The sequence below is a fragment of the Engystomops pustulosus genome, chromosome 1, assembly GCF_040894005.1.
Source record: "Engystomops pustulosus chromosome 1, aEngPut4.maternal, whole genome shotgun sequence".
Classification (NCBI taxonomy): domain Eukaryota; kingdom Metazoa; phylum Chordata; class Amphibia; order Anura; family Leptodactylidae; genus Engystomops; species Engystomops pustulosus.
The window spans coordinates 100,083,367-100,109,962 of NC_092411.1; the positions used below are offsets into that span (position 1 = coordinate 100,083,367).

General features: G+C 42.6%; 1 protein-coding gene across 1 annotated transcript; it reads right to left on the bottom strand.

The window, feature by feature from the left end:
- Positions 1–11,778: 11,778 nt before the first annotated feature.
- On the bottom strand, positions 11,779–18,608 carry METTL3 (methyltransferase 3, N6-adenosine-methyltransferase complex catalytic subunit). Its single transcript, XM_072150083.1, has 11 exons — positions 18,344–18,608; positions 18,082–18,269; positions 16,612–16,995; positions 15,897–16,072; positions 15,430–15,646; positions 15,113–15,300; positions 14,721–14,759; positions 14,520–14,628; positions 14,346–14,411; positions 14,012–14,124; positions 11,779–12,034 (listed from the first exon to the last, which is right to left on the bottom strand). Exons 1-11 carry the CDS (start codon positions 18,447–18,449, stop codon positions 11,923–11,925), a joined length of 1,698 nt encoding a protein of 565 aa, XP_072006184.1. The 5' UTR covers positions 18,450–18,608; the 3' UTR covers positions 11,779–11,922.
- Positions 18,609–26,596: the final 7,988 nt, after the last annotated feature.

Below are 26,596 nucleotides of genomic sequence, written 5' to 3' on the forward strand. Positions count from 1 at the left end.
TAATAACAAGAATAAGGCAAATATGTAAAGAGGAAAAAAAATCAGCCCTATAGTGACTGTTCTATATATATTGGGGCATCCAGAAAACAAAACTGTTGGGAACCTGTGCTTCTTGGTTACTTGTTGGATACGGATTCAGTTGCCGTCTCTTGGTTACTGTAGATCTTGAAGAAATGAAGGCTGCGTAAATGTGTTGTCGCTGTGAGGAAGCATGAATTCATGACAGATGTGCAAGAATCATGAGTAGAAGATCTCTAGTGTTTCCTATTATTTCTTAGCCACGGCTTTGGTAATAATGTTTGGATGCCTATTTTTTTTTTTTTTTTTTTTGGAGGTGGATTTAAATCTATAATTTTGTGTTTCTGACAAATCTGCTGCAACATCCATGTCTTCCTTGTGGATTTCCATGCAGATTTGCTTCAGAACCGCAGCGGACTGCACATCTTTGGCAGATCACATGTTAGAGAGTTGTCTGAATCCATCCTTACAGATAGTCTGGTAAAGGACTGAATGAATGGTTTTTCATAACTTCTTTGAAAAAAAAAAGGGTCTATTTTAATTAGTGCTGAATGTGTTTGCGGATATTTTCTCCTCCTGTCTTATGTAACCTTTTCAATGCCTGATTTCACATGAGGCCTAGCCGGCATCATACTTTTCTCTCCATATGTTCACTGGATGAAGTATGGGGCCCAGCATTCTGTAGGTTATTTTCTTTTACCTTTTGAGGACACACTGAATTAGAAGGCCCCTAGGTTTAATGTGGGACTGCATAGTTTCCATTTGAAGCTTCCATGCCTATTGTACAAGGGCTTTGATCTATCAGCACATGCTCATCCAGTTCATTGACCACTGGAGTGCTTACAATACTGTGTATTTAAAATGGAGCAATCCCTAATAAGCAGCAGCTATTAATGTCTCACTGGAACATGGTTCTGTTCATACTACTTATACGCCGTGATGTGGTTGTATAATGGCTGTATTAAAATTGAAAGTGTCCCAAAAATCCTAAGCGTTGGATACAATGCTTTGTTTCTTCGGCACCAAGTAAAATTCAAATGGCACAGGTTATAGGAATAGGTTCCGCATTCATACTGTTTGGAAGGAGATAAATGGGGTCTGTCAGTGCATAACTGTACCACTGGGTACTGGTCCCAAATGCATTTGCTATGTACCTTTTATGGATATTAAGCAAGTAAAAGTAATGCTTCATAAACCCCTTGTTTCCTTTTTCTCTATATTTGACCTCCCATCCACCACCTATGAGAGATGTCTGTACAGAGGAGAACACCGGAGGGATATGTAGTCCGGTCTACTATGGATCATCGTCTCATGTGCCATGTAAAAGTGCTCACACCATTATACCAACTTTGTAATTTGCACATTTTGTGTAGAAGGGCGATGTTTTGGCAGCACTGGAGACCTCCATCAAGACAATGTCCTATCGCATTTGCATTTATCGGGTGACAGTTCATTAACCTTGTCTATAAATGTATGTGTACAGATGGTTCTGACCATCCCCCAGTGCTGTATTTAGTTTGATGGCATGAAAGGTACTGACTTGGTGTTTTTGGATGCAATCTAAATTTGCTGTAAAATGTTGAGCTGTGAAAAGCTAAGCAACAGAAATTGGTTATAATATTGGTGTTATGCGGTTATTCAGCTATACTCTAAATAGGGACCTAAATCCTGACTGCTGTATATGAAGGGTATGTTCACCTTTGTATAACAAAAAGATGGCTGATAACACAGACTCTCCCTCCATCTCTCGTACTACTTGGGCATATACATTCCAAAGAGGGCAGGGAACAGTAACCATAGGTAGACATATGTGAGAAGAAAAGCTGTAGCAAAGGTGTTTAGTCTTTTGTCTCCTTGAAGGCTGTACAAAGATTTATGGAGAAAATGACAAGTAGATTTCTATATAAAAAAAAGTTTTCGTCATTGGTTCCCAAAATATAAAATGGCTCATCACTGTAGTGACCCCGACATGTACATGATCCGCATCCTCCAGTGCAGGAGTGTAGGTGTCCCAGACCTGTCATGTCAATCTTAAACATTTTAGGAACCTGCCTTTGTAGAGATTTTTGCACTGTTTTACTACACCTATGCTATGACCAAGAGAAAATTATAAAAATGTTTGGGCAACAATAAATTATTTTGAAAAACTATTTCTGTATGGTGAAATGAGTGCTTTTTAAAGGTATTTATTGGGTAGAAGCCGTATCATACGTTCAGCATTCAAGATACATTACACAGAGATTGTATACCCAACATACCTATGGCATAGTCCCAAATAATAGCCACTTGAGGTTGCAAGTGTACAACAAAAACCTAATGAAATAACGGAGGCTGGGGGGAAGGGGGTCTAGGGTAGAGGAAGCCCAGATTTCCAATACGTCCCCCATGACATCCCACTTGGAGGATGCCCCTTGACAGGAACAGGAAGGGACAGGAGCAGAGAGGTTAAAAGCCTCCCGCCAGTGTCTTCCTGTCCCTACAGGGGATAGTTCAGAGAGGCTCTCCCTCTCCTCCAAGTGGGGAGGGGGGGGGGACGTTTTTCTGTCTTACCAGGGGTTACGCCGGTCTATTGCAGGCTGTAGTTCCCCTCTGGATCGGGTCCACGTCTGGGTCCTTCCCTCCCTGGTCCTAGTTGATCCGGAGCTCGGTCCTCTCCAGCGGCTGACGGCGGCCTACGCAAGGACGCGCGACACCTCCCAGGAGCTCCGTTCCCAGGAGTCCTTTGCGCCCGATGACTACTTCCGGAAGTGAGGTCAGTGCGTCCCGGAGCGCCGGAATAGGCGCAGAACAGCCACCTGCTAGGGGGATGGGCCCCCCGATAAGGTATTTTAAACTAGCACTATCATGGGGGCCAGTAGCGGTGTCTCGTACTGGTGCTTGTACCGTTCAGTGGCTTTGCCGTCCCAGACATTCCTGACATGGCTGAGGCAGACTTGGGCATACTCCACCCTCCTGGTTATGTAAGTGGTGCTGTATAGCATGTTCTAGTAGTAGTTACTATACACATTAGAACCCCAAGTTACTTATTCCTCACCTTTCTCCCTTAGGTTAAGGATCAAGGGACTAAGGGGAAAGGTAAAGATGATAGACCAGAAAGGTCTGAAAAAGCTAGCAAGCCTGCGAAGAGCAGAAGCACTGCTAAAAAAAATGCAACCTGTGTTTTCACACTGCCTGAGGCATACTCAAAGCCCATTTGCAGAACTTGTATCGAAGAGTTCATGCGCGAAGAGAAAACATCTTTTATGGATGAGTTAAAGTCCTTTATTGAGGAAAAAGTGGTAGCTTCGGCAGCGCAGAAGGAACCCCCTCCTAAAAAACCGAGATTAGCAGACATCTCCTCCTCTGAGGAAGAGAACTATGATTCAGAAGTCCCATCCTGTTCTCTAGTCGACACGGAGGAACTCGATTCCCAGGATATAAGTCTAAAGACTGATCCGCGTCACCTTTTCCAATTAGAAGAGCTAGATAACCTACTGAAGGCCATACACGAAACTCTAAAGATTGAAGAAGTTCCCTGCATGTCCCAAGAGGACGAATTGTTTGGAGGGCTGAGAGCCAAAAAACAACGCGTCTTCCCGGTTAATGATACCCTATTAGGTTTAATTACAGAAGAATGGAAGGACCCAGAAAAGAAGATAACTTCCAAAGGGTTTAGGCGACGTCTCGCCTTTGATCATGAGGTCTCAAAAGTTTGGGACTCTGTCCCTAAAATGGATGTGCAAGTGACGAAGGTTGTCAAAAAAACAGACTTGCCGTTTGAAGACTCTGCACAACTCAAGGATCCTATGGACCGGAAGGCAGGCGCTCTTCTTAAAAGAGCCTGGGAAACATCCATGATCAGCCTAAAGTCCAACCTATCAGCCACCTCAGTCGCCAGAACCCTCTTCTTCTGGCTGAACCTTCCATCACTTCAAACCCTTGGGTCCTGAATATTATCAGCACAGGGTACAGGATAGAATTCAGTGCCCCCCCGCCATCAAGTTTTATGCCACCTTTATCTTCTACTTCTTCCTCTACCCATTATCTCATCTGGCAGGAAGTTTCATCTCTCATTCTCTCAGGAGTGGTCACCCCGGTTCCTCAAGATCAAGTAAAGACGGGCTATTCTATTCCCCCCTCTTCTTGGTCAAAAAACCCAACGGGTCAAACCGGCTGATAATAAACTTAAAGGCCTTGAACAGCTTCATCACCTACAGGCGTTTCCACATGGAATCGGTAAGATCTGCTACCCAACTGATTTACACTGATTACTGCATGTGCACAATAGATCTGCAAGACGCCTATTATCACATCCCAATTCACCCCTCATCCCAGAGATTCCTCAGATTCTCTGTCTTTTCTCCAGAGGGTTCTATCCTCCACTTCCAGTTTCGGGCTCTTCCTTTTGGGATCTCCTCAGCTCCAAGAGTATTTACAAAGATCATGGTGGAGGTGGTGGCATTCCTAAGACTACAGGGAGTATCTATCATCCCTTACTTAGACGATCTGCTGATTATGGGGAAAGACAGGTCAGATCTTATTGCAGCAAGAGATCTTACTATGAACAAACTCTCAGATCTGGGATGGTTAATCAACACCCGGAAGTCAGACCTTTCTCCCTCCACTCACAAGAAATTCCTTGGTGTAATGTTAAATTCCACTCGCCTAATGTCCTTTCTCCCTCAGGAAAAAGTGGAAGATCTGAGACATCATGTTCACTCCTTCAGAAGGAAGATTTCCATCTCAATCCGAGGAGCAATGAAAGTTCTAGGTCTCCTTACCGCCTGCCTCCCATCGGTGGCCTGGAGTCAAAATCATTCCCGTATTTTACAGAGTTGGATTCTCAGCAGTTGGAATCAAAGGTCAGGGTTGGACAAGAAAGTCATTATTCCGTCCTCCGTAAAGAGAGACTTACAGTGGTGGTTACAAAGGAAGAATCTGGAAAAGGGGTCCATTGGCACTGCCTTCCACGTCTTAAAATTACGACCGACGCAAGCAGTGTGGGCTGGGGAGCAGTCTTCCTTCCCACTACGCCCAGGGTCCATGGACACCTTCCCAATCAAGGAAGCCATCCAATAACCGGGAATTACAGGCTGTCTGGGAAGCCCTAAGATTAAATACATCTCTTCTAAAAAATCAACATGTACACATATTATCAGACAACACCACGGCGGTGTCTTACCTGAGAAGACCAGGAGGGACAAGGTCGACAACTCTTTCCTTCCTAAGGCGCACCATCTTCTCCTGGGCAGAGGAAAATGTACTTTCCCCCTCTGCAACTCATCTAAGAGGAGTCCTGAACAAGGAGGCGGACTACCTCAGCAGGAGGGAAGTCTCCCCCCCCCCCAACGAGTGGGGCATCAATCAGGAAGTCTTCCTCCAACTGACGTACCTGTGGGGGGTTCCTCAGATCGATTTCTACAAAAGAGAACTCGGTATGCCATCGATATTACTCTGGAAGGAGGGGAGCCGAAGGATCGACTGGATGCCTTCAGCCATCAGTGGATCGAACCTCTCTCCTATGCCCCCCCCCCCCCTATTCCCTTGATTGCAAGGGTCCTCAGAAAAATCCTTACAGACCAGGCAAGGGTAATACTTATCTGTCTAAATTGGCCAAAAAAGAATTGGTATCCCCTGCTGACATCCTTGGCCCAGCAGCAACCGGTGATACTGCCTTCACGGACAGACCTTCTACATCAGGGACCGATTCTTCATCCCGACCCAGGAAGGCTTCAGCTAGCAGCATGGATCCTAAGTCCGAGTTCCTGACATCGCGTGGTCTTTCCAAGGCTGTAGTAGCCACTCTTAAGGCAAGTAGGAAGAAAGTTACGTTTGCAATTTTATCATAAATTCTGGAAGAAATTTGTAACATTCTGTGGGGATAATCCTCCATCTCAACCTAACCCCAATATCTTACAGATTCTGGACTTCCTATAGAAGGTCCTGGAGCAGGGCCTTTCTACTAGTACCTTGAAGGTCCAGGTTTCGGCCCTTGGCACCTTCTTCGATTGTCCTCCGGCGGAGCACAGGTGGGTCAAAAGGTTTATCCTAGCCTCCTCCAGAATCAGACCCCAGATTCTCAGGAGAGTTCCTTCCTGGGACCTTAAACTGGTACTATCCAGACCAACATTTGAACCTCTGGATAGCGCTACCATTAAGAGCTTAACGCTAAAAACTACCCTTCTCATTGCTGTCACTACAGCTAGAAGATTGGGTGAGCTTCAGGCTATTTCAATCAAAGAGCCTTATATGCGTGTGTTGTCTGATCCTATAATCCTTACTCTAGATCCAGGCTTCATTCCCAAGGTGGCATCCAGATTCCACAGGAGTCAAGAGATCACCCTTCCGTCTTCTAGTAAGGAAGCTTCATGGCATCTTCTGGATGTAAGAAGAATTGTGCTAGCTTACCTACAGGCTACAGAACCCTGGTGCATAGACAATAATCTGTTTATTCAATTCCAGGGGAAAAATAAAGGGAAGAGGGCCTCGAAAACATCTATAGCAAGATGGTTAAAATTAGCCATCTCTACTTGCTATACGAAGCAAGGGAAGGAGGTTCCTACGAATCTGAAGGCTCATTCCACCAGGGCTATGTCCACTTCCTGGGCTGAGAAAAAAGATGCTTCTCTAGAACAGATCTGCAAGGCCGCTACCTGGGCCTCGCCATCCACCTTCATAAAACACTACCGACTGGACTTGCCTTGTTCTCAGGATCTTTCCTTTGGCAGGAAGGTTCTACAAGCAGTCATCCCACCCTAGAGTTTCTACTTATTTGGTAGATCTCCAAGTGGGCCGTCATGGGGGACGTATTGGAAATGTAGAATTAGACTCACCGGTAATTCAGTTTCCATCTAGTCCTCCATGACGGCCTATATATTTTCCCTCCCTAGGTTAATTCTGTATTGTATGTGAATATTTAACATACAAAATAAAATTTTGTTGTACCTTCCACCGGTGTAGTTTTTTGGTAGACACTGGCGGGAGGATGTGGGTGGGAGGCTTTTAACCTCTCTGCTTCCTGTCCCTACAGAGGTCAAGGGGCATCCTCCAAGTGGGCCTTCATGGAGGACTAGATGGAAACTTAATTACCGGTGAGTCTAATTCTACATTTCCAACACCACGACAATAACTATTATATTACCACTACTGTTTCAAAGGGAGCATTTCCAAGCCTTGTATTATAAGTATTTCTTGTCAGTTGCAGCCCTTTGAGATTCTCTAAGTGGTACCATTCTTTATGGTGCAGTTTTATCTCGGTGTCTGACGTGTGTAACTGAATTTTTTCCAATTGCAGAAAAAGGATTTTGCGCACTTGTTGCATAATTTTTCAGCCTCTAATTTGTCCACTTCCAAATAAAATTTAGGGTACAGCAGGCTCCAACCAGTGGTTTAATAGACTAGGTTTTACTACTAAGAGGATTATGTGTATAATGGGCGCTATTGGAGTTGTTTCCTCAGTGTCTCCCTCCAGTAACGCGGAATAACATAGTCAAGTCCTGCAACGGGAGGGCAACTTGGTATGCGTCTACTATAACCTGTCTGGTCTCTGTCCAGAACTGTTGGGTTGGAGGGCACATCCGTTTGGAATGGTATAGGTCCACCATCTGTTCTAAACATTTTGGATACCTAGTTATCCAATCGGGCCTGGATTCAGTTGTGGGCATGTTAAACGTGTATATGGCTCTGTGCATCAATTTAAGACTGTGCTTAGTCTCTTTTTCCGATATGGGAACACCAGCAGTTTTTGGGAGTCGGTGCCTTTTTGTTCCTAAACAGATATAGAACTGAGATTGCTAGTAGTCCCTGTATCTTGCTCACCAGAGCAATAATCTGAGCGTAGGAGAACTATTGCCTGTTTCATAGCCGTTTCCACACAATCTTCTGAGTTGTTATGGTGGAAACTAGTATTTGTCCATGTACTAATCTCTCAATAGGGTAACCCATATATTTACCCTGGAAAAGTTTTGTATGTGGCAAAACCCTTTTACTGGAGCTTAATGGCAAAATTTAGTGTTTGATCCATGAATCCACATACAGGTAAATTTCAATAAATTGGGTTAAGTAAACTCACTAGTCCTTAAAAAAATAAACTTTTTCAACTGTTTATTTATGTTGACAGACTTGCATCCAAGGAAAACCCAAAAGTCATTATCTTATCTAATTTTTTTTAAGACCAACTAAGTTTTTGTACACAAATGTTGGCCAAAATGCACTTAGACCAGTGTGGCATGGAGGGGGATCAGCTGCTGGCATTGTAGAGGTGTTATGGAATTCCAGGTTTTGTGATGGCAGCCTTCAGCTCATCTGCATTGTTAGGTTTGGTGTTTCTCATATTCTTTTCGACAATATTCCATAGATTCTCCATGCAGTTAAAGTCAGATGAGTTTGCTGGCCAATCTAGCACAGAGTCAACAATGGTGGAGTCAGTACTGCAAGAAGCACCACACAGAGGTATTCATTATGAGCTACAAGTGTCAAGCCACTCCTGCTTGCACAGGTATTTAACCCCTTAAGGACGCAGGGTTTTTCCTCATTTCTCACTCTCCAACTTCAAAAATCCATAACTTTTTCATTTTTACATGTACAGACCTGTGTGAGGGCTTATTTTGTGCGTAACAAATTTTACTTTCCCGTAATGTTATTTATTTTAACATGCCGTGTACTGCGAAGCTGAAAAAAAATTTCAAATGTGGAAAAATTGAAAAAAAACCCGCACATGCGTCACATTCTTGTGGGCTGTTTTTTCGACTTTGACTGTGCACTCAAAATAACACCTCAGCTTTATTCTTTGGTTCGGTGCGATTGCGGTAATACCAAATTTATATAGGTTTTATTGTGTTTTAATACATTTTCAAAAATTAAACGAATGTGTACAAAAAAGAAAAAAACTTTTTGCCATCTTCTGACGCTAATAACTTTTTCATACTTTGGTGCACGGAGAAGTGAGGTTTCATTTTTTGCGAATTGAGGCGACGTTTTCATTGCTACCATGGCAACCAATCGCCGCATCCCGATGACGTTCGGGAGTGTGGCGATCGTAAAAAAAAAAAAAGAGATGGCGGCGCCCGAGCACCGTCTTTTAAACACCGCTGGTGACTTTGCCGGTGGCAATGGCAAGGTTAATAGCTGCGATCGGTGCAAGCACCGACAGTGGTTATTAGCGGTGGGGGTTTTCTGCAAAATGCAAAAACCCCCACCTTTGTATGAAGAGGACTCAGCCCGTGAGCCCTCTTCATACACTCCTTATACCTCTGCGCCGTAGAGCTACGGCGCAGAGTGTTAAGAACTCCCTCCTCCACATGCAACAATTGTGTGGCGTGCATGTACTGGTCTTGTGACAAATTTCTGCACCAAAGGGCACGGTGCTCAGTTGGACTGTGCACCAGATTTTCTGACCGGGTGTGCAACACATTTCTGTTAGTGGTGTACTCTGTTGGGAGTGCCGGATTCATGCAGAATGGGCACTAGAATTCATGAATTTGGCACATTGTACCATACACAGGCAAATTGCACTTAAGACATTGGGGACACATTTACTATCTGGGACAAGGAGAAATAGAACTACAGTGTTGCTCAGTTGTCCAAGGTGTTACAAATAAAATGCTTTTAGATGATGGTGAATTTTTCAATTACGGAGGTACAATACAAGTTTCTTGAAGTCTAGTGTGAAGACTAGCTAACCACAGTATCGCTTCATTGGCCAGCAAACTCTTCTGACCTTTACCCCCAATAAAAAACCAATGGATATTGTCAAGAGGATGATGGGACACCAGACCCAATAATGCAAAGGAGCTGAAGGCTGCTATCACAACCTGGGTTTCAACAACACCTCTGCAGTGCCTTTAGCTGATGGCCTCTCTGCCATGCCGCATCGATGTAGTCATTCAGGCAAAAAAAAGCCCCGATTGAGTGCATTTTGCCAACATTTCTGTGTTCAAAAAAAAAATATATAACTTTGGATTTTCTTTGACTAAGCCATCATCAACACTTGAAAAAGTTGATTGAGTTTTCTGATAATTTATTGCGCCTGTATAACTATGGAAATGTACAGGTGCATAATAATTGAATAGCCCTCATCTTGCTATTCACATTTTAACATCACAACACAAAGTTGACACTTAACAATTGATTAACAGTATCTCACCACTGCGAGGCATCGAGCAGGATGTTTGCCTGAAGTGGCCACTAAGCTTAATGCCATCAGCAGAAACTCACAAGAGAGGCTGGAAGTCACAAAGGCATAGAAGTGGATGCTCTTTTGCTGATGACCACTTCTTTATGAAGATTGTACAGTGGAATCTGGCAATGCATGCCATACAACTTCAGGCAAATTGATAGGCAAGTCCCCCCAAAAGTTACATCCGATCACTAAACAGTTTACATCAACTCAGCTTGGTCTGTGTGCTTATAGATGACCATAAAACCAATGTCCTGCACATGCAAAGGAGCATCTATGCTGCATGTTTACACTGAGCAGAAACCATGTCTACCAGTGATATCTGTGTGTTTTTTTTCTTTATAGAAATGAAAGCAGTGGGGAAAAAAATATATATTTTCAGAGGCTTTTTTTTAACACACAGTTCTCCATTTTCCATACACCTGGACCATGTGCAGAGCTACACTAGTATTGGAAAGATCCATTATTTCTGCACACAGTGACCATCTGCACCAGGAAAGCAGAAGCATTTATAAACCACTTCTGTCTTCTCCCCAGAGTCTTCAGTGTCTCTTACAGCTAGAAACTCCTCCTCCTTCTGTGATCTGTTTGAGGCTCATTCACATACTAACAGGTATGCTGGGAATTATAGCTTTGTCATATTCAGGTGAATCAAACAATTGTACCATAATCATTGCATGGAGCACTGCAGACCATAAAAAGAGGCTGTAGTTCTCATTAGGGAGGTGTGGAGCTTACAACTACCAATAATATGCATTTTAATCTTAAGCATCCCTTTAAATCATGTGTCTTCATATTAAAGTAATTGCTTCATCTTTGCAGGTTTCATTAGTCACAGATTTGTACTCACAGCCTGCAATGTTCTGGTTCGTGTTCCATATTCTATTAACCTCTGGGTAAGCTTCTCTCCTTCCCAGCATCAGTCTCACTTTCACTTGAAAAGATGAAACAAGATGTGCCCTTTGAGACTTTACTGAAATTAAAGTTCTGGTGGTTACTCTTGTGATTCCTCCCTACCAGTGTGCATGATCCATTCTCATCTGCATATCCTGTTGTAGGCACTGGGTTTCAAGAGTTTTGGTTTTCCCTTTAGTCACAAAAGTATCTTACATGTTCGTTTTCAAAGTTGCTGGCCATGTCTTTATAACTTTCCAATGCTGTGGCATCCCGACAAATTTAGGCATTCAGTACTCTGTCTTGGCCACCTTGTCAGCTAACTATGTCTCCTTATCTGCATGGACCTGCAGAAGCTCTGCCTCCTCGTCTGGCCAGTGTCTCGGTTGAATTCCCACAATATGCAGTTCTCCATCCAAGTACAGGGCGGAGATAACCTGTACACTGCTCATGCGCAGGAATTCTGACAAGTCACGGACCAGATGGGGGAAGAGTACCTCCTTGACTGCTGGGGCGATAAACCCCCACAACCCCGACTGAATGCTGAACAGGGCTATAAGTACATTCTTTGGGCTGCACTCAGCACTGGGAAGTTATAAAGAAATGGCCAGCAACTCTGAAAACTGACGAAGTATATTTTGTGGTTTACAAGCTTGGGAGCTGGTGACAGATACCCTTTAATGAGTAAAACCAGATCGCCTATTTTGGAATATTTTGTAAATACATATATTTTGAATGCATCACGATAGAGGAATGAAGTCATAAAACCACTATTTACATTGAATCAAATGTTGGTCTAGAAGCATAAAACCATATGAAAAACAGTCCGCATCAACTGATCAATTTTGAAGTGTTCACATGTTCTTTGGTTTTGAAATCACTCCATCTGGATATTGCTGCTTAAAACGCGCCACCACATCTGGATCTAGTAAATGGATCCCATCCAGCTGATTTCCTAAAGTGATCCTAAAGGAATATTAAAATATAGGAGTGAGATGTTGCACTTCTCTTTACATTTACAACATTTCTGAATCATTTTATTGCTAAAACTATTTTGGAAATGTAGAACTAAATTTCATCAAGAACATCTAGGAAACCTGCTATACATCTCTTTGATAAAATGATATTCCCATGTAATTTTTATTCCAGCACATTGCATGAAATATTAAGAGTGTGTCTCTTATTTTTTATGCTATATTGGGGACCTTACCTATATATCCAATACAATCACTTCCTTTACCTGTTGCACAGTGTCACTGACATGTCACAGGGGCTGTTATGAGATGCTGTTTGCAGCTCTTCCTTGATGGAGAAGACAATGCTTCAGCTTCTGGTTTAATAATTAGGGGGAAGGAGTGATAAACTAAAGCAGTGGTGGCGAACCTATGGCATGGGTGCCAGAGGTGGCACTCAGAGCTCTCCCTATGGGCAATCAGGCTTTCACCCCAGGACAGATTTCGCCAGACAGGATATAAGGTGTCCTCTTGAGGAAGACCAGGATGATGCAGGTGTATGTGGTATGTATGAATTCTGCACATGTTCTACTTCTACATTAAAGAAAGTATTTGCATTTCTTTACTGAGAATATAGAAGCGTTAATTGGAGTCAATTGTTCATGATACATTTTGGCATGTATTGTAATAGTGAACCAATGTTTATCACTCATCCAACATAAATTGCGTAATGGGGAAGCAACTATATCATCGCTGACTTGCACTGATCCCCGTCTAGATACAGTCTGACAAATTATCCAACCAAATGTTTACCCCCTAGAAGCTCCCCTATGCAATTTACCTTGGATGAGGGATAAACATTTGGTTCACTATGACAATTACTGAGAAAAATGGAAAAAAAAAAAAAAATACAGCTCACCCGTCTATTGTAGATCAGCTCTTTTCCAGCTGCTTCAATGTGAATGGTGCATAAGGTATGTAGTGGAAAGCTCTGTGTCAGCCCAGGTTAGTACACACAAAGTAAATTGAATATCCGGTACTTGTGATCATTAGTAAAAAATCCATTCTCTTTAATATAAAACAATGAAAAGTGGAAAAAATAACATGTAGAAAATTCAAGTTTTTTTTTTTAATGTAAGCTTGTAGAAAAATATAAGCTTACATAAAAAAAAAAAAAAACAACTTTTTTTCTACATGTTATTTTTTCACTTTTCATTGTTTTATTATTAAAGACAATGGGTTTTTACTAATGATCATGAGTGCCAGATATTCAATTCACTATTACAATACATGCCAAAATTATCATTAACAAGTGATGTGATCAACACAAGGATAACAATTGTTAGAGAAATAGGTTAAATTCTAAATAGGGCACAAAAGTCGCAGTGACTGTCTTTTCAAAAACCCCAAGAGAACCTGGTTGGGGCTATTATTATTAGTCTTGTCAGAACTAAAATTAAGAGAAAGAAATGTCTTTCGTGACGTTCAGAGTGATACAAGATTAGAATTTTAGTTGGAATAAAGGTTATACTTTAACATCCCTATATTCTTAGTAACAAAATTTACCAGCAGAGAGGCATATACTTCATTAATGAGTGCAATTGATGCATTTAAACTTCTGCTCAAGGCACAGTTTGACAATTAAATCTATTTTTATGTATATTTAATAAAAGACAAATTACACAATCATAATTGCATGGTGGTGCCTAGGTCTATAAACTGCTGAGTGCAATATGACGACGTGATGGATGTCCGTGTTAAGAAATAACATGGTTACAGAGGGAAATGTGGAGGGGCCTACAGCAAACTCATTTTTAAAGAACTTATTTGGAGAAATCAGCTATGGACATAAGGATGGAAAATGTCTGCATCCATCAATACCCTTGTGTTCTAACCCGATTTATATGACCTTAGTGTGCAGAAAGCTATATCTGTATTACATGTACAGATCACAGAATGAATAGGAGGCTCTTAGAGTTCACACACTCACCAATTTGGTTGCACATTATGTGGACGTCCAAACAGCTCAATCTTACGCGTGCCAGGAGAAAGACGTTCAATCATTCCATAAATCTCATCAGGTTTGTGACTGGTAGAACGGACCTGTATGTAAGAGCATACAGATACAATTATAGCATTATTCAGGTAATACATAAGAAGAATTCGATCTTCACATCATATACAGGTAGGAAAGTAGAATCCTTCTGCTGAATCAAGTGATATAGTTTTCGTAAAGTATTCTGTTCAGCATCAGACAAATTATGACATCACTGCAGAATTACAAGTTTTCCATGTTACTCAAAAGACAACATATGTCCCCTCACCTCAGCTACAATAACATCACAGTCTAAACCCCGGTTAAATCCTTGAGGGTTTCCTTTCACGCCAACCTACAAAAAAAAAAAAAAAAAAAAAAAAAAAAAGGTGCATATATCAGAAACAGATGATGCAAGCAATACAAAAACAAGGGGGAAAAAAAAACAACACCCAATCATTACCAGACAGTGCTCCTTGCCATGATTTAGCCAATGGCCGGTACGACCAGTGCGAATAATACGTTGTAACTGGTTGGTTTTCACCCAGATTATTTCATCCACTCGCTCGTATCTTTATACATGCAAAATTACCAAGGAAAGCAAAAGTCAATACCATCATCAAGGAATATATATTTTATTAGGAATAATAAAGACATTACTCACCCCCACAATTTTAGGCATTCCCGACCAAGTTCCATTGCCCTGGAATCAGAATAAACCAACCATTACCAGGGGTTTTACATGGAAGGGGGAGTCTCCGCTCTACTGGGAATATGTAAGTGCCCCCTAGACCCCTTCTGACTCATTAGCATAATTGTATATGTTAATTTTATAAGGAAGGAGGCCATGGATAACAAATATAAGAAGATGACTTGATCTATGAATAAGTGCCCCGATTTATCATGCTGGACGGTCGATTTCATATAATTTTTTTTCTTTAGCAGTTTATGGATGACCGGTCACAGCATGGGTATCCATGGACAATACTGGGGTCATGTTTTGCAAGTTCCTCTGACATATGTGGAATATGAACAGACCCTTAATCTGACATTTACCTGCCTGTGACCCAGAGGAACAGGAATCCATCATCCTGTAGCACTGGGATCTGGAGTTTCCTCATTTCATCATCAGTCAAAGTTCCATATGGCAACTCCATGTGAATATCCCATGGTGGATCAGCCATTACCACCGAGAACTTTCCCAAGATACTCATGTCCAAGTACCGAATGTCACAACGGATCCACTGATTCATAAGAGAGAAAAAAAAATTATTCTTTGTAAGAGTATAACATAAGTAAATAAAACATTAGGATGGAAATAGCTTATTGTGTGTCCTGAAGCATATTATTATTGGATGTACTGTGTTACTTACCTGTGAAGGGAACAGACGCCCTACACTTGCATCTCCCACACCTTTTACCAGTGGCATATCCTGGTTTGGAGTAGACTCAGACCCTGCTGCTGTTCCTGCAGGCTCCACATATGCATCAATCTCATAGTGAACATATTTACAAGTGTCCATGTGAAAACAGGTGTTGAGAAAGGAGCAGTCACCAAGAGATTCATCTGTGTGTATGTTTATGATACGTCTGTAAAACAAAACATAAACCCCTTCAGTGCTTCTCATAGACTTGTAAAATCTTGTACATAGAACATTCTGTTAACTCTAATAAATGAAGAAAGCTACTATAACTAGTATACTTAGTGCAACTAAAAGCATTATGAACTGATTCAAAGGAGAAACCTCAGAGCAGCAAATCATTCTAGCAGGGAAATGTCTGTTGAAGAGCCTAACCTAGGGAACGTACAAGGTGATCAGTGAAGACATTACTAAATTACCTGAAGTGTAGCTTCTTACAAGGAGTGTCCACCCCAGACGCTTTCATACACTCTTCTTTAGTCCCATAGTCACAGAACTCCTGGACCTGAGCCCTCCCACGAGAGCGGAACTTTTCCACAATAGACTGTTCCTTTGCTGTGCTGGTGTTCAGAAGTTCCAGGATCTCCTGGCTTACCTAAATATTATACAATATGAAAAAGAATAAACATTGCAGGGTTTTATTTTTGGTATATTTTAGGCTTATTTATTCGCTTTCCTATCCTATGTCTTTGTATAGCCACCGTGCACACCTGTCAATACTGTAGTGCTCCAGTATCTTCAGGGATGCCATAGCCTTACAGACCAGGGTGAACCATAATTTGTCCTACACATGGCTCCTATTTTAGAATTGTGAAGCCAGTTATATCCACAATTCATGCAGACACGGTGGAAGGAAAGGGGATACAAATTGTCTAACCAAAAAACAGTATTAGAAGTCAATTGCAGGACAGCTTAAATATTCAGATCAAAAAGCGGAACTGTGTTTGGTTGCTTTGGGCAAGGAATATAGTAGAATATAATATAATATGCAGTAGAAGGACAATGTAGGTCACTGGCCTCAAATAGGCTCCATTTAAGATAACAACAGAAGTTCTAAAACCTTCCCCCCCCCCCCCACCAAAAATGACACGAAGCAGGTGCTTTTCATGACAGTCAGAAGAAAGCATCAATTACCTTCTTACTCTGCTGCTCCTTGGTGGACTGCTGACTTAACAAGCTCTCTATTTCCAGGTCCACGTGGGACGCATGCTTTCTTGCTTTCTTCTGCGGCTCTGATACTTTTTTCTCCTTTGAAGAACCTGCAGCAGACGTGGATGATGAGGAAGCTGAGGAATCACTTTCTTGAATTCTTTTCCTTTTAGCTCCTGGTACATTGGCTGGTGCTTTTCTTTCTGCAACAGCTCCCATCATAGCAGAGAGTTTAGAGTGGTCAGCAAAAGTTACTACGGTGGGTCGGTCATCGTCCTCCTGCTCACCGCCTTTCACTTCAATCAGTTCCTGAGCTGCAAATTTCTGTAAAAGGCTTTCCACAGCCTGCCTGGACACAGAGAAGTCTGGCTACAGCGACAATGAGAACAAAAATAAACTGCAAGTCAGGTTTTATGTTACAGAGACAACACTGCATTGTTTTGCAACAGCACATGCCCCCTTGTACTTTTATGGACTCATACTCATGACCTAATGTATGAGCCGATAGTCTAGTTACAATTTACTGAGCAGGTCCTATTCCAGCCAGAGTTTATTGCTCGGGGAGTCTTTTCTACTGTTATCATGCATGAGCTGAGCACTTCAATGACACATGGTATATTCTCATGTTTTTTTCTCTCACCACAAATCCAAACACTACAGAGAATGGAACATGTCAGTGTCAAATTTAGCAAGTGCATAGATGTGTGCATGAAGCCTTAGGTACAATCCAACCCATTTAAAGGGCACCTACCACCACAAATCTACCTATAAAGGTAGATCGGGTGGTAGGTGGATCAATGGGACGTGAGGATAGCCCGCACTTCTTCAGTAACTTTTATTTTACTTTTATGGTAATTTTATTATGCGGCTACTGGGGCGTGGAGTAGCTGCATCTGAGGTTACACGAGGCGGCTACTCCACGCCCCGGTAGCCACTTTACCCCTCCTACTCACCATCTGCGGCGCGCAGCTGCTCGTAGCTGCGCGCCCTCGTCCCAAGATCCTGCCGTCTGCGCATGCGCAGAACAGCAGGCCCGCGCCTGTGCAGCCCCGGCTTCGGAGCAGTGACCGTGCAGGTGCGGGCCTGCTGTTCTGCGCATGTGCAGACGGCAGGATCGTCGAACCAGGGCACGCAGCTACGAGCAGAAGATGGTGAGTAGGAGGGGTAAAGTGGCTACCGGGGCGTGGAGTAGCCGCCTCGTGTAATCTCAGAAGCGGCTACTCCACGCCCCAGTGCCGCATAATAAAATTACCATAAAAGTAAAATAAAAGTTACTAAAGAAGTGCGGGGACGTGAGGATTAGCACTTAAAAGGGCTATCCTCACGTCCTATTGATCCACCTACCAACCGATCTACCTTTATAGGTAGATTTGTGGTGGTAGGTTACCTTTAAGAGATCAGTAATTTGTGGAGGACACGGACACTAGGCGGCCCAGTACGGAGTGCGCTATATACCGTAGTGATGGCCTGCTGGATGGAGGCAGAGTCTGCTGGCAGCACCAGGGACAGGTCTGACAGGTGGTGCAGGAGCTTCCTCTCCAGCTCGGGGTCAGGGGTCACCTCTGCCCCTTTAGGCGGCTGTGCTGCCCCTCCAGGCACTGGGCTGTCACTGCGGAAGGATGGAGCCTCTGGGTTCTGCGGATCTGCGGAAGAGACAGGTTACACATGAGCGGATTGTCCTGCAGGGACACGGAGAGCGGGGATGAGCTCCTCTTACCCAGCCCCAGCTGAGACGTGACATCCTTCCTCCTGCGCTGCAGCCTCTCCCGCAGATAGTCCAGCTGCTTCTTGTGCGCCTGGATGGAGCTCCATGTGTCCGACATGGTGCAGCCCCCCGAGGGCTCAGTGCTTCTCCTCTTAACGGAAAACTACCCTCCAGCCGGTAACTACACGACGAGGAGCTAACTACACAAACCGGATGTTGACAACATGCGCCGGAAGTGAACAATACGAACACTTCCCGCCGGCTTCTCTGTAGCCGCTCCTAACCAATGAGGAGACAACGCCAACATAGACCAATTATAGAACGTCTTAAACCGACTGCCATTAGCGCGTACGATGAGAGGAGACCTCTCATTGGCTCTAGCCTCACTCTGAGGTTGTGCCGCTATCCCATTCACTCCATGTAAGTGTTATGGGAGCAGTTTTCATCTTGGCCACGAGGTGTCAGTACAACCCGCAGACACTGGCGCTGAAATAGTGTTATATTCAATAAAGCACCAGTATAATCCATATAGAGACTATTAGAATTGTCACGTGCTTCTTACATCAATTATCATATTATATGCTGGAAACGTGTGGATAACAGGAATGTAGAAAAAAGTCCACCTGTCACGTGGTGGGAGACACGACAACCTGTACAGGACAGGATAGGAGAAAACTTTAATAATCCCTGATAGGGATTTTTTTTATGCAGGGCCCCAACAGCCCTCTTGACTTTTGTAAGGTGAGTCCTAATTAACCATTTCATGATTGTCCTGGTACCAGGAACTCGAACATAAAAACTAAGACACACGTCGGTCTCTAAGCATATGTAAATATCTTCTCCCGTTTAATATCTCAAAATAATAATAACAATTCTTTATTTATATAGCGCACACAGATTACGCAGCGCTGCGCAAAGCATGCCAAATTGGTCCCTGTCCCCAATGGGGCTCACAATATAAACAACCTAACAGTATGTTTTGGAGTGTGGGAGGAAACCGGAGGACACCCATGCAGACATGGAGAGAACATACAAACTCTTTACAGATGTTGACCTGGGTGGGATTCAAACCCATTCAAAATGTCAAAGGGTATTAGCAGACAGGCGAGCAAACAGGTTACATAAAATGAAGTTTGAATCATGACATTAACTTGACAGTGGTCAGGGAACATGGCCGCTGTATCTAAGATGGCAGACAGTAGTCAAGATGGTGTCTGAAACCAGTGCGATCTCCTTAACATCCCACAAGGTGAAATTTATATTTGCCACAGTATATGTAACAACACCCATTACACATAAATATGAACACATAAATGTCACAAATGAATAACACAAGTACATTTCCACAAAGAGGGGTTCCCTAGATAAATGACAACAGCTTTAAAATTTACAGACCTTTGTGACGTGCCACACGTGCCGTCCGGTCTGCATTTGCAAGCGCAGACAAAGCCGCACCCACCGGGGCGGGCCGCGGCCCGATCGCATCTGCGTTTCTATGGTATCGCCTGCGATGGGGAACGAGCGCCCGGTGTTTAACGCAAAACACCGGCGGCTCATTCCTGATCGCAGACGTTTCCATATAAACAACTATGCGATCGGGCCGTGGCCTGCGCCGGTGTGTGCGGCTTTGTCTGCGTTTGCAAACGCAGACAAAGCGGCACGGGTGGCACCAGCCTAAGGGCGATGTCACACATGACGTTTTTAGTCCGTTTTTAGTTGTGTGCGTTTTCAGATAGTAAAAAACGTCCGTTTTTAAAAACGAGTGTGCTTTTTTGTCCGGTTTTCCGAATTTGTGCAATTAAAAACAGACAAATAGAGAGCCGTGGAGAAAGTGGCGCAAATGTGTTTTTCACCACATTTGGAATTTTTTTCACGCTTTCCAGTACACGGGATGGCATATTAAATACAATCACTGGAAAGTACAGTTTGTTACACAGAAAACAAGCCCACAAACAGCTCTGTACATGACATCATAGACAGGACCTTATAGGCACTGTGCCCCATATTAGACTAGTATACAGGGTATTATAATGAATAAGCAAAAATGTATAACATTTTCATTTTACCAAGTTTAAATTTGCATGTTTCTTGGTGATGGTATATTTCATGCCATGTACTGTGATGCGGTAAAAAAAAAATTCCAAATGCAGTGAATTGCAGTGAAAAACACATTTGCACCATTTTCTTGTGGGCTCAGTTTTTACCTCTTTCACTGTGGGCCCCAAATTATATCTTTTATTGCCATCTACTGCAATGCTACTGTATTGCAGTAAATGGTAGTATTTAAGCTGATCTGCCACTGCCTGTAATACATGGGCAGTGTCACATCTCTCCCATTGACAGATGTTGGAGATGCCAAAGGATTGCCATTGACAGATGCCAGGGATTTAAATGGCACAGGCAACTTTGCCAGCGGCATTGAAACGGTTAACACCTGCAATCGGTGTCGGCACTGCATGAGCCCTCTCCATACTTTCTTAACACCTCCATGATGGATATATCTACAACATCCCCCACCGGGGCCTAGCCTTTTCTTGTGGCCTCGAGGCAGCTGGGACCCAGAATACTGGCGTGGCTGGCTATTACGGCCTATTGCACGCTGTTGTCACGGTGCTCGGCAGGTGGTGTGTGCAAGAAATATGGAGGGAGAGGCTCATGTACTGGTTCTCCCTTTGGCAGCGTATGTACTATGCTCTGTGGGGACTGGGGGAGTGCTAAAAATGGGTCTCCTGCTGACAGGTTCCCTTTAAGAAACTTGTCTTCGTGGGAAGACTGTCACATTAACAGAAAAACAAATATTTTATAGCTTGTCTCATTGAAAAAACTAGAGATAAAAAGAGACAGCCAAGCAGTGTACTTGTCCTACTGCTTGTCCAACCATTTGGACCCCTGTGCTTTGGATTGCTAGGTTATCAGGACCAGTGGGACTAGCAGTTATACCCTCACTAATCAGCTTGCTGCTGGATAGGGGATAACTTGGAAACTTGGTAAAACACCTTTAAGGCAGCAAAATAACTAAAGGTTAACTGAACCTAGAATTAGTGAACTTAGCATGGCCGCTCCAATCTTGGTTTGGCCAAGTAAATCTGGCAAATGTTTTGAGCAAGTTTGTCGAACCAAACTGGCTTGTGGGCATAGGGCCTTAAAGGGCACCTACCACCACCTCATGTCCGGCTACTGGGGCGTGGAGTAGCCGGACATGAGGCTACTAGTCGCGGCTACTCCACGCCCCAGTAGCCTCGTTCCTCCGCCTACCAGGTAATCTCCGGCGCGCAGCTCCTCGCAGAACACAGGCCTACGGGTGCGCGGCCGTAGCCCCAAGGCCGGCGCTATTGCGCATGCACAGAACGGCGAGTACTCGGACGAGGGCGTCAGCTATGAGGAGCTGCGCACCGAAGATTACCTGGTAGGCGGAGTAACGTGGCTACTGGGGCGTGGAGTAGCCGCGACTAGTAGCCTCATGTCTGGCTACTCCACGCCCCAGTAGCCGCTTAAAAAATTAGAATTAGCAAGTCATTAAAGTTTACAAAAGGATAGCCGGGACGTAAGGATTAGCTCAAAAAGGGCTATCCTTACGTCCCATTCATCCACCTACCACCCGTTCTACCTTTAAGTCTTTGTTAGCCCCTTTTATCTGTGATTCTCTAAGAATAATCTGAGAAAACATGTAATAGTTTCCATGATCCTCGTACTTAATCGTTGCTTTAGCTATCCTCCTATGTAAAATATGGTGATCAGTAAGTGTATCAAATGTTAATGAAATTACATTACACTCATTTTCTGAAACCAGCTTTACATATAAACTTTACATATAAATAACTTCTCTTTCAAATTCATCTAATTTAATTTCATCTAACAATCTAGTACACATTTACCAAAGATGCAGAATATACATGATAATACATGTTTAGTCTTTACACTATAGTTTAATATGTATAATTTTAACCCCTGCATGCACCACCACATTATAGTATGAAGTGGAGCGGGTGTATGGATAGAGCTCATAGACTGAGGTATCTCCATACAGGGCAGGTAGCAGCTGTATTACACGATCGATGCTAACACTGATCACGGCAGCTGTCCTGTTAAGTGGCATGGGTGACCCAACGGCGGTACCTAACAGTTCTGCTGGTGGGCACCGTCATGTTAGTGTGCCAGTTAACCCCTTAATGACCGCCCTATCGGGTTTTTACGGCAGTCATTAAGGGTACTTCTTCTGATGCGACGCCTTTCTACGGCGCCGCATCAGAAGAAGTTTTCGGGACACCGGGTCTCGCTGGTGCCGGTGTCGGGCTGTGATATCACAGCCCAGACCCGGCACTAACACCCGGGATCGGAAAAACTCTGATCCCGGGTGTTTAACCCCTTGCACGCCGCGGTCAAGCATGACCGCGGCGTGCAAGTGTGTCCCCCGTGGATCGGACCCCCCCGGTGTGCTTACCGGGGGATCCGATCCCTCCTGCCGCTGCCCCGGGTTCCGACGAGTGACCCGGGGCTGTCGGCTCCTCTTCTCACCGGGTCCTGCCTTCCTGGCAGGACCCGGCTGTATGTAACTGAGCATTTCACTATACACAAGTGTATTGCAGTGTAAAGGCTTGAATAAGCGATCAGATGATCGCTTATTCAAGCCAAGAAGTAGAAAATGTAAAAAAGTAAAAAAAAAAAAATTAAATCTTTTTGTAATATAATTAAATAAATAAATAAAATAAAAGTCCCATAATCTCCCCAGTAACACATAAAATGCAAATAAAGTAAATAAAACACAAAAACACGTACATATTTGGTATCACCGCGTCCGTATTAATCTGTACAATAAATCTAAATCAATATTGAACCCGCTCGGTGAACTACGTAAAAAAAAAACTCCAAAAACTTCCCATAATATACAATTTTTCATCAAACACCATCACAAAAATAGTTACGTTACCTAATATGATACGACTGAAAAGAACAACTGTTTTCGCAAAAAATAAGCCCTCAACCAGATCTGACAACAGAAAAATACAGAAGTTATGGCCCTGAAAAGTTGTCAATAGTAAAAACAATGCGATTTTCTCCAATATTGGTTTTGCTCAGGAAAATTTAGCAAAAATAAGAAAAATTATATAAATGAGGTATCACCGCAATCGTAGTGAACCAGAGAATAAAGATAAAATATTATTTTTACGTTACGGTGAGCGGGGGGAAAAAAATGCTAACAATCCAAAATAAAAATTGATGATTTTGTTTGTGTCCCCCTTGAAATAGTTAATAAAATCTCATGAATAAGCTTTAGACTCCCAAAATAAATTATTTATACATTGTATCTCATCCCATAAAAAATAAGCCCTCATATGATCGCATTACCAAAAAAAATAAAAATTTATAGGTCGTACAATGTGACAATACAAATCTGCTGTACATGGCGCCTCCATTCATTCTATACTTGGCCGTGCGCCCGTACAGCAGTTTACCACCACATATGGGGTATCAGTACACTCGGGAGGAATTGGGCATCAAGCGTTGCAGTGCGTTTCATCATTTAATTTATTCTGAAAATCTCAGTTTTGGCCTAAATGAATGTATTTCCAAAAAAATTCTAGTTTCTAAATCGCAGGTCCATATTTTTTAACCCATGTGAAACACTTAAAGGGTTAATGGACATAATAGAAGTTGTTTTACATATGTTGAGGGGTGAACTTTCTATAGTGGGGTAATTTATGGGGTTTTACTATTATTTAGGCCTCTCAAAGTCACTTGAAAGCCGAGTTGTCCCTCAAAATGTGAGTTTTGGCAATTTTCATGAAAATAAGAAAAATCGCACCTAAAGTTCTGCGTCTCATAACATCCTAGAAAAATGACCGGAAGCATAAAATATCATCCCAACATAAAGCAGATATTCTGTAAATGTTAATTATCAAACTTTTTGGGTAGTTTTACCTCCTGCCTGGAAACCAGAACATTTCAAACTTGGAAAATGAAGAATTTTTACAAACTTTTGCCAAATTTCACTTTTTTTCAGAACGAAACGCAAAACTTATCACTTAAATTTTATAACTAACATGAAGTACAATGTGTCACGAGAAAACATTCTCAAAATCACCAGGATATGTTAAAGCGTTCCAAAGTTATAACCAATTATCGTGAGACATGTCAGATTTGAAAAATCGAGTCTGGTCATTGAGCTGAAAACTAGTGTCGGTGATAAGGGGTTAATGCCCTTCGTGGCGTTAACAGAGGGTGCTGATCGTTTGCCCTCATAAAGACTTATTAGGCCTAACATTTAGCCTAATCCGGTGACAGACTGTTAGAGATCAGTGGTGGAAGTACAATACTTATTGCAAAACAGTATTATTGCAGTATATTAACCCTAGGTGGTCCTATGGGTTTTTTCGTTTTCCATTTTTTACTCCTAACCTTCAAAAAGCTATAACTTTTTTATTTTTCCATGTAAAGAGCTGTATGAGGGCTTGTTTTCTGCGTAACAAATTACACTTCATATTGATGGTATTTAATATTCCATGCCTTGTACTGGTAAGCGTGAAAAAAATTCCAAATGCAGTGAAAATAGTGAAAAAACGCATTTGTGCCGTATTCTTGTGGGTTTGGATTTTACAGCTTTCGCTATGCGCATCAAATTACATGTCTTCTTCATTCATTCTTTGAGTTTATTCGATCACGGGGATACTAAATTTGTATAGGTTTATAATGTTTTCATACATTGACAAAAATTAAAACCTCCTGTACGAAACAAAAAATCATCTTGCCAAAAAATCATTTTTCATACAGAGCTCTGGGTGGTGCCATTTTTTGAGGCTTTTAATGATGTTTTCAATGCTACCATTTTTATTACTGTATAGCCTTTTGATGACTTTTTATTTAATTTATTAAATTTTTTCAAAATAGCAAAAAAGTAGTATTTTCGACTTTGGACGGGGTTAAATGCTGGAAATATGTTATTATATTCTGATAGATTGGACATTTTGGGATGTGGCGATACCAAACATGTTTAGGATTTTTACTGGTTATTTATATTTATATCAGTTCTAGGGAGGGGGGGGATTTTGAATTTTTTAATTTTTTTTTACTTTTTTTATTTTACTTTTTACTAGTTTTCAAACTCTCTAGGGTACATTAACCCTAGGTTATCTGATTGATCCTAACATAAACTGCCATACTGCTGGCAGTATATGGAGATTTTCCTCATCATTCATTACAATTTACAAATCCCTCCACGTAATGAATAGGTTAAAACCAGACAGCCTTGGGTTTCGTAAGACCCGAGGCTGTCATGGCAACTGATTGCTGTCTTCGATGACCTCACAGGGGTGGCGATTGAATCCAAGATGGCTGCGCCCACGCTCCCCCAGGATCAAAATGCCTGCGGCAGCTTTATATGGTTAGCACCCGTGATCATTGCCAGTACCAACCACGGGTGTTACCACTGCGTGTTTGCTGCAACACATATAACACTCAACAAAAAAAATCATAAACATGTTAGGTATGCTACATTCCAACATGCCATATCTATCCAACTATAAAGGGTATGATGATGATTTTTGCCATTTTTCTACCCAGAAATCTAATATTTAAAGCTGAGTGTATGTGAATGTTTATATGTATGTATGTCCGCTAAAAGAATCTGCACCGTCACATTACCAATCACCAAATTTTGCACAGTTGTTGCCTGTCTAAGACCACGTTTTGACAGAAATTTTCACCCCACGTTTTCCAAAACCCACTTATTACCCACTATAAGCAGGAGTAATTGTCTACTGCTGCTGCTGTGGCAGTTGGAAGCTGAGCCGTGATTGGCTGCTGTTCTGCCACAGGTCATTAATATGAGCTCTGAGCTGTGATTGGTTACTATGGGCAATGAGTATAAGACACTAGTGTGTGAGGTAAGCTGGATAGGGATACGGAGATTTTCAGGAGTGTCTGAGGTAAAACTGTTCCAGTTGCCCATGAAAGCCAGAGATCAGCTGTAATTTTATAAACAGCTGTCCAAAAATGAAACTTGAGCTCTGATTGGTTGCCATGGGCAACTAGAGCAGTTCTGCTCTCATACATTTCTGATAAATCTCCCCATAGACAAATGACAGTCAGAGACACAGACAGTCATTGGAATGAGAGTGCACGAGACAGACAGTCACTGAAATGAAAGTGCACGAGATGGACAGTCACTGGAATGAGAGTTCCCGAGACAGTCACTGGAATGAGAGTGCCCGAAACAGACAGTCACTGGAATGAGAGTGCTCGAGAAAGATAGTCACCGGAATGAGAGTG

What these genes read in the sequence shown, in the direction of transcription:
- METTL3 (XM_072150083.1), bottom strand. Translation starts at nt 18,449, where the DNA reads ATGTCGGACACATGGAGCTCCATCCAGGCGCACAAGAAGCAGCTGGAC. An exon ending in GAATGCCTAAAATTGTGGGG is followed by an intron (nt 14,629 to 14,720) that starts GTGAGTAATGTC and finishes GCATGTATAAAG; the next exon opens with ATACGAGCGAGTGGATGAAA. An exon ending in CATAATGTGCAACCAAATTG is followed by an intron (nt 12,035 to 14,011) that starts GTGAGTGTGTGA and finishes ATATTCCTTTAG; the next exon opens with GATCACTTTAGGAAATCAGC.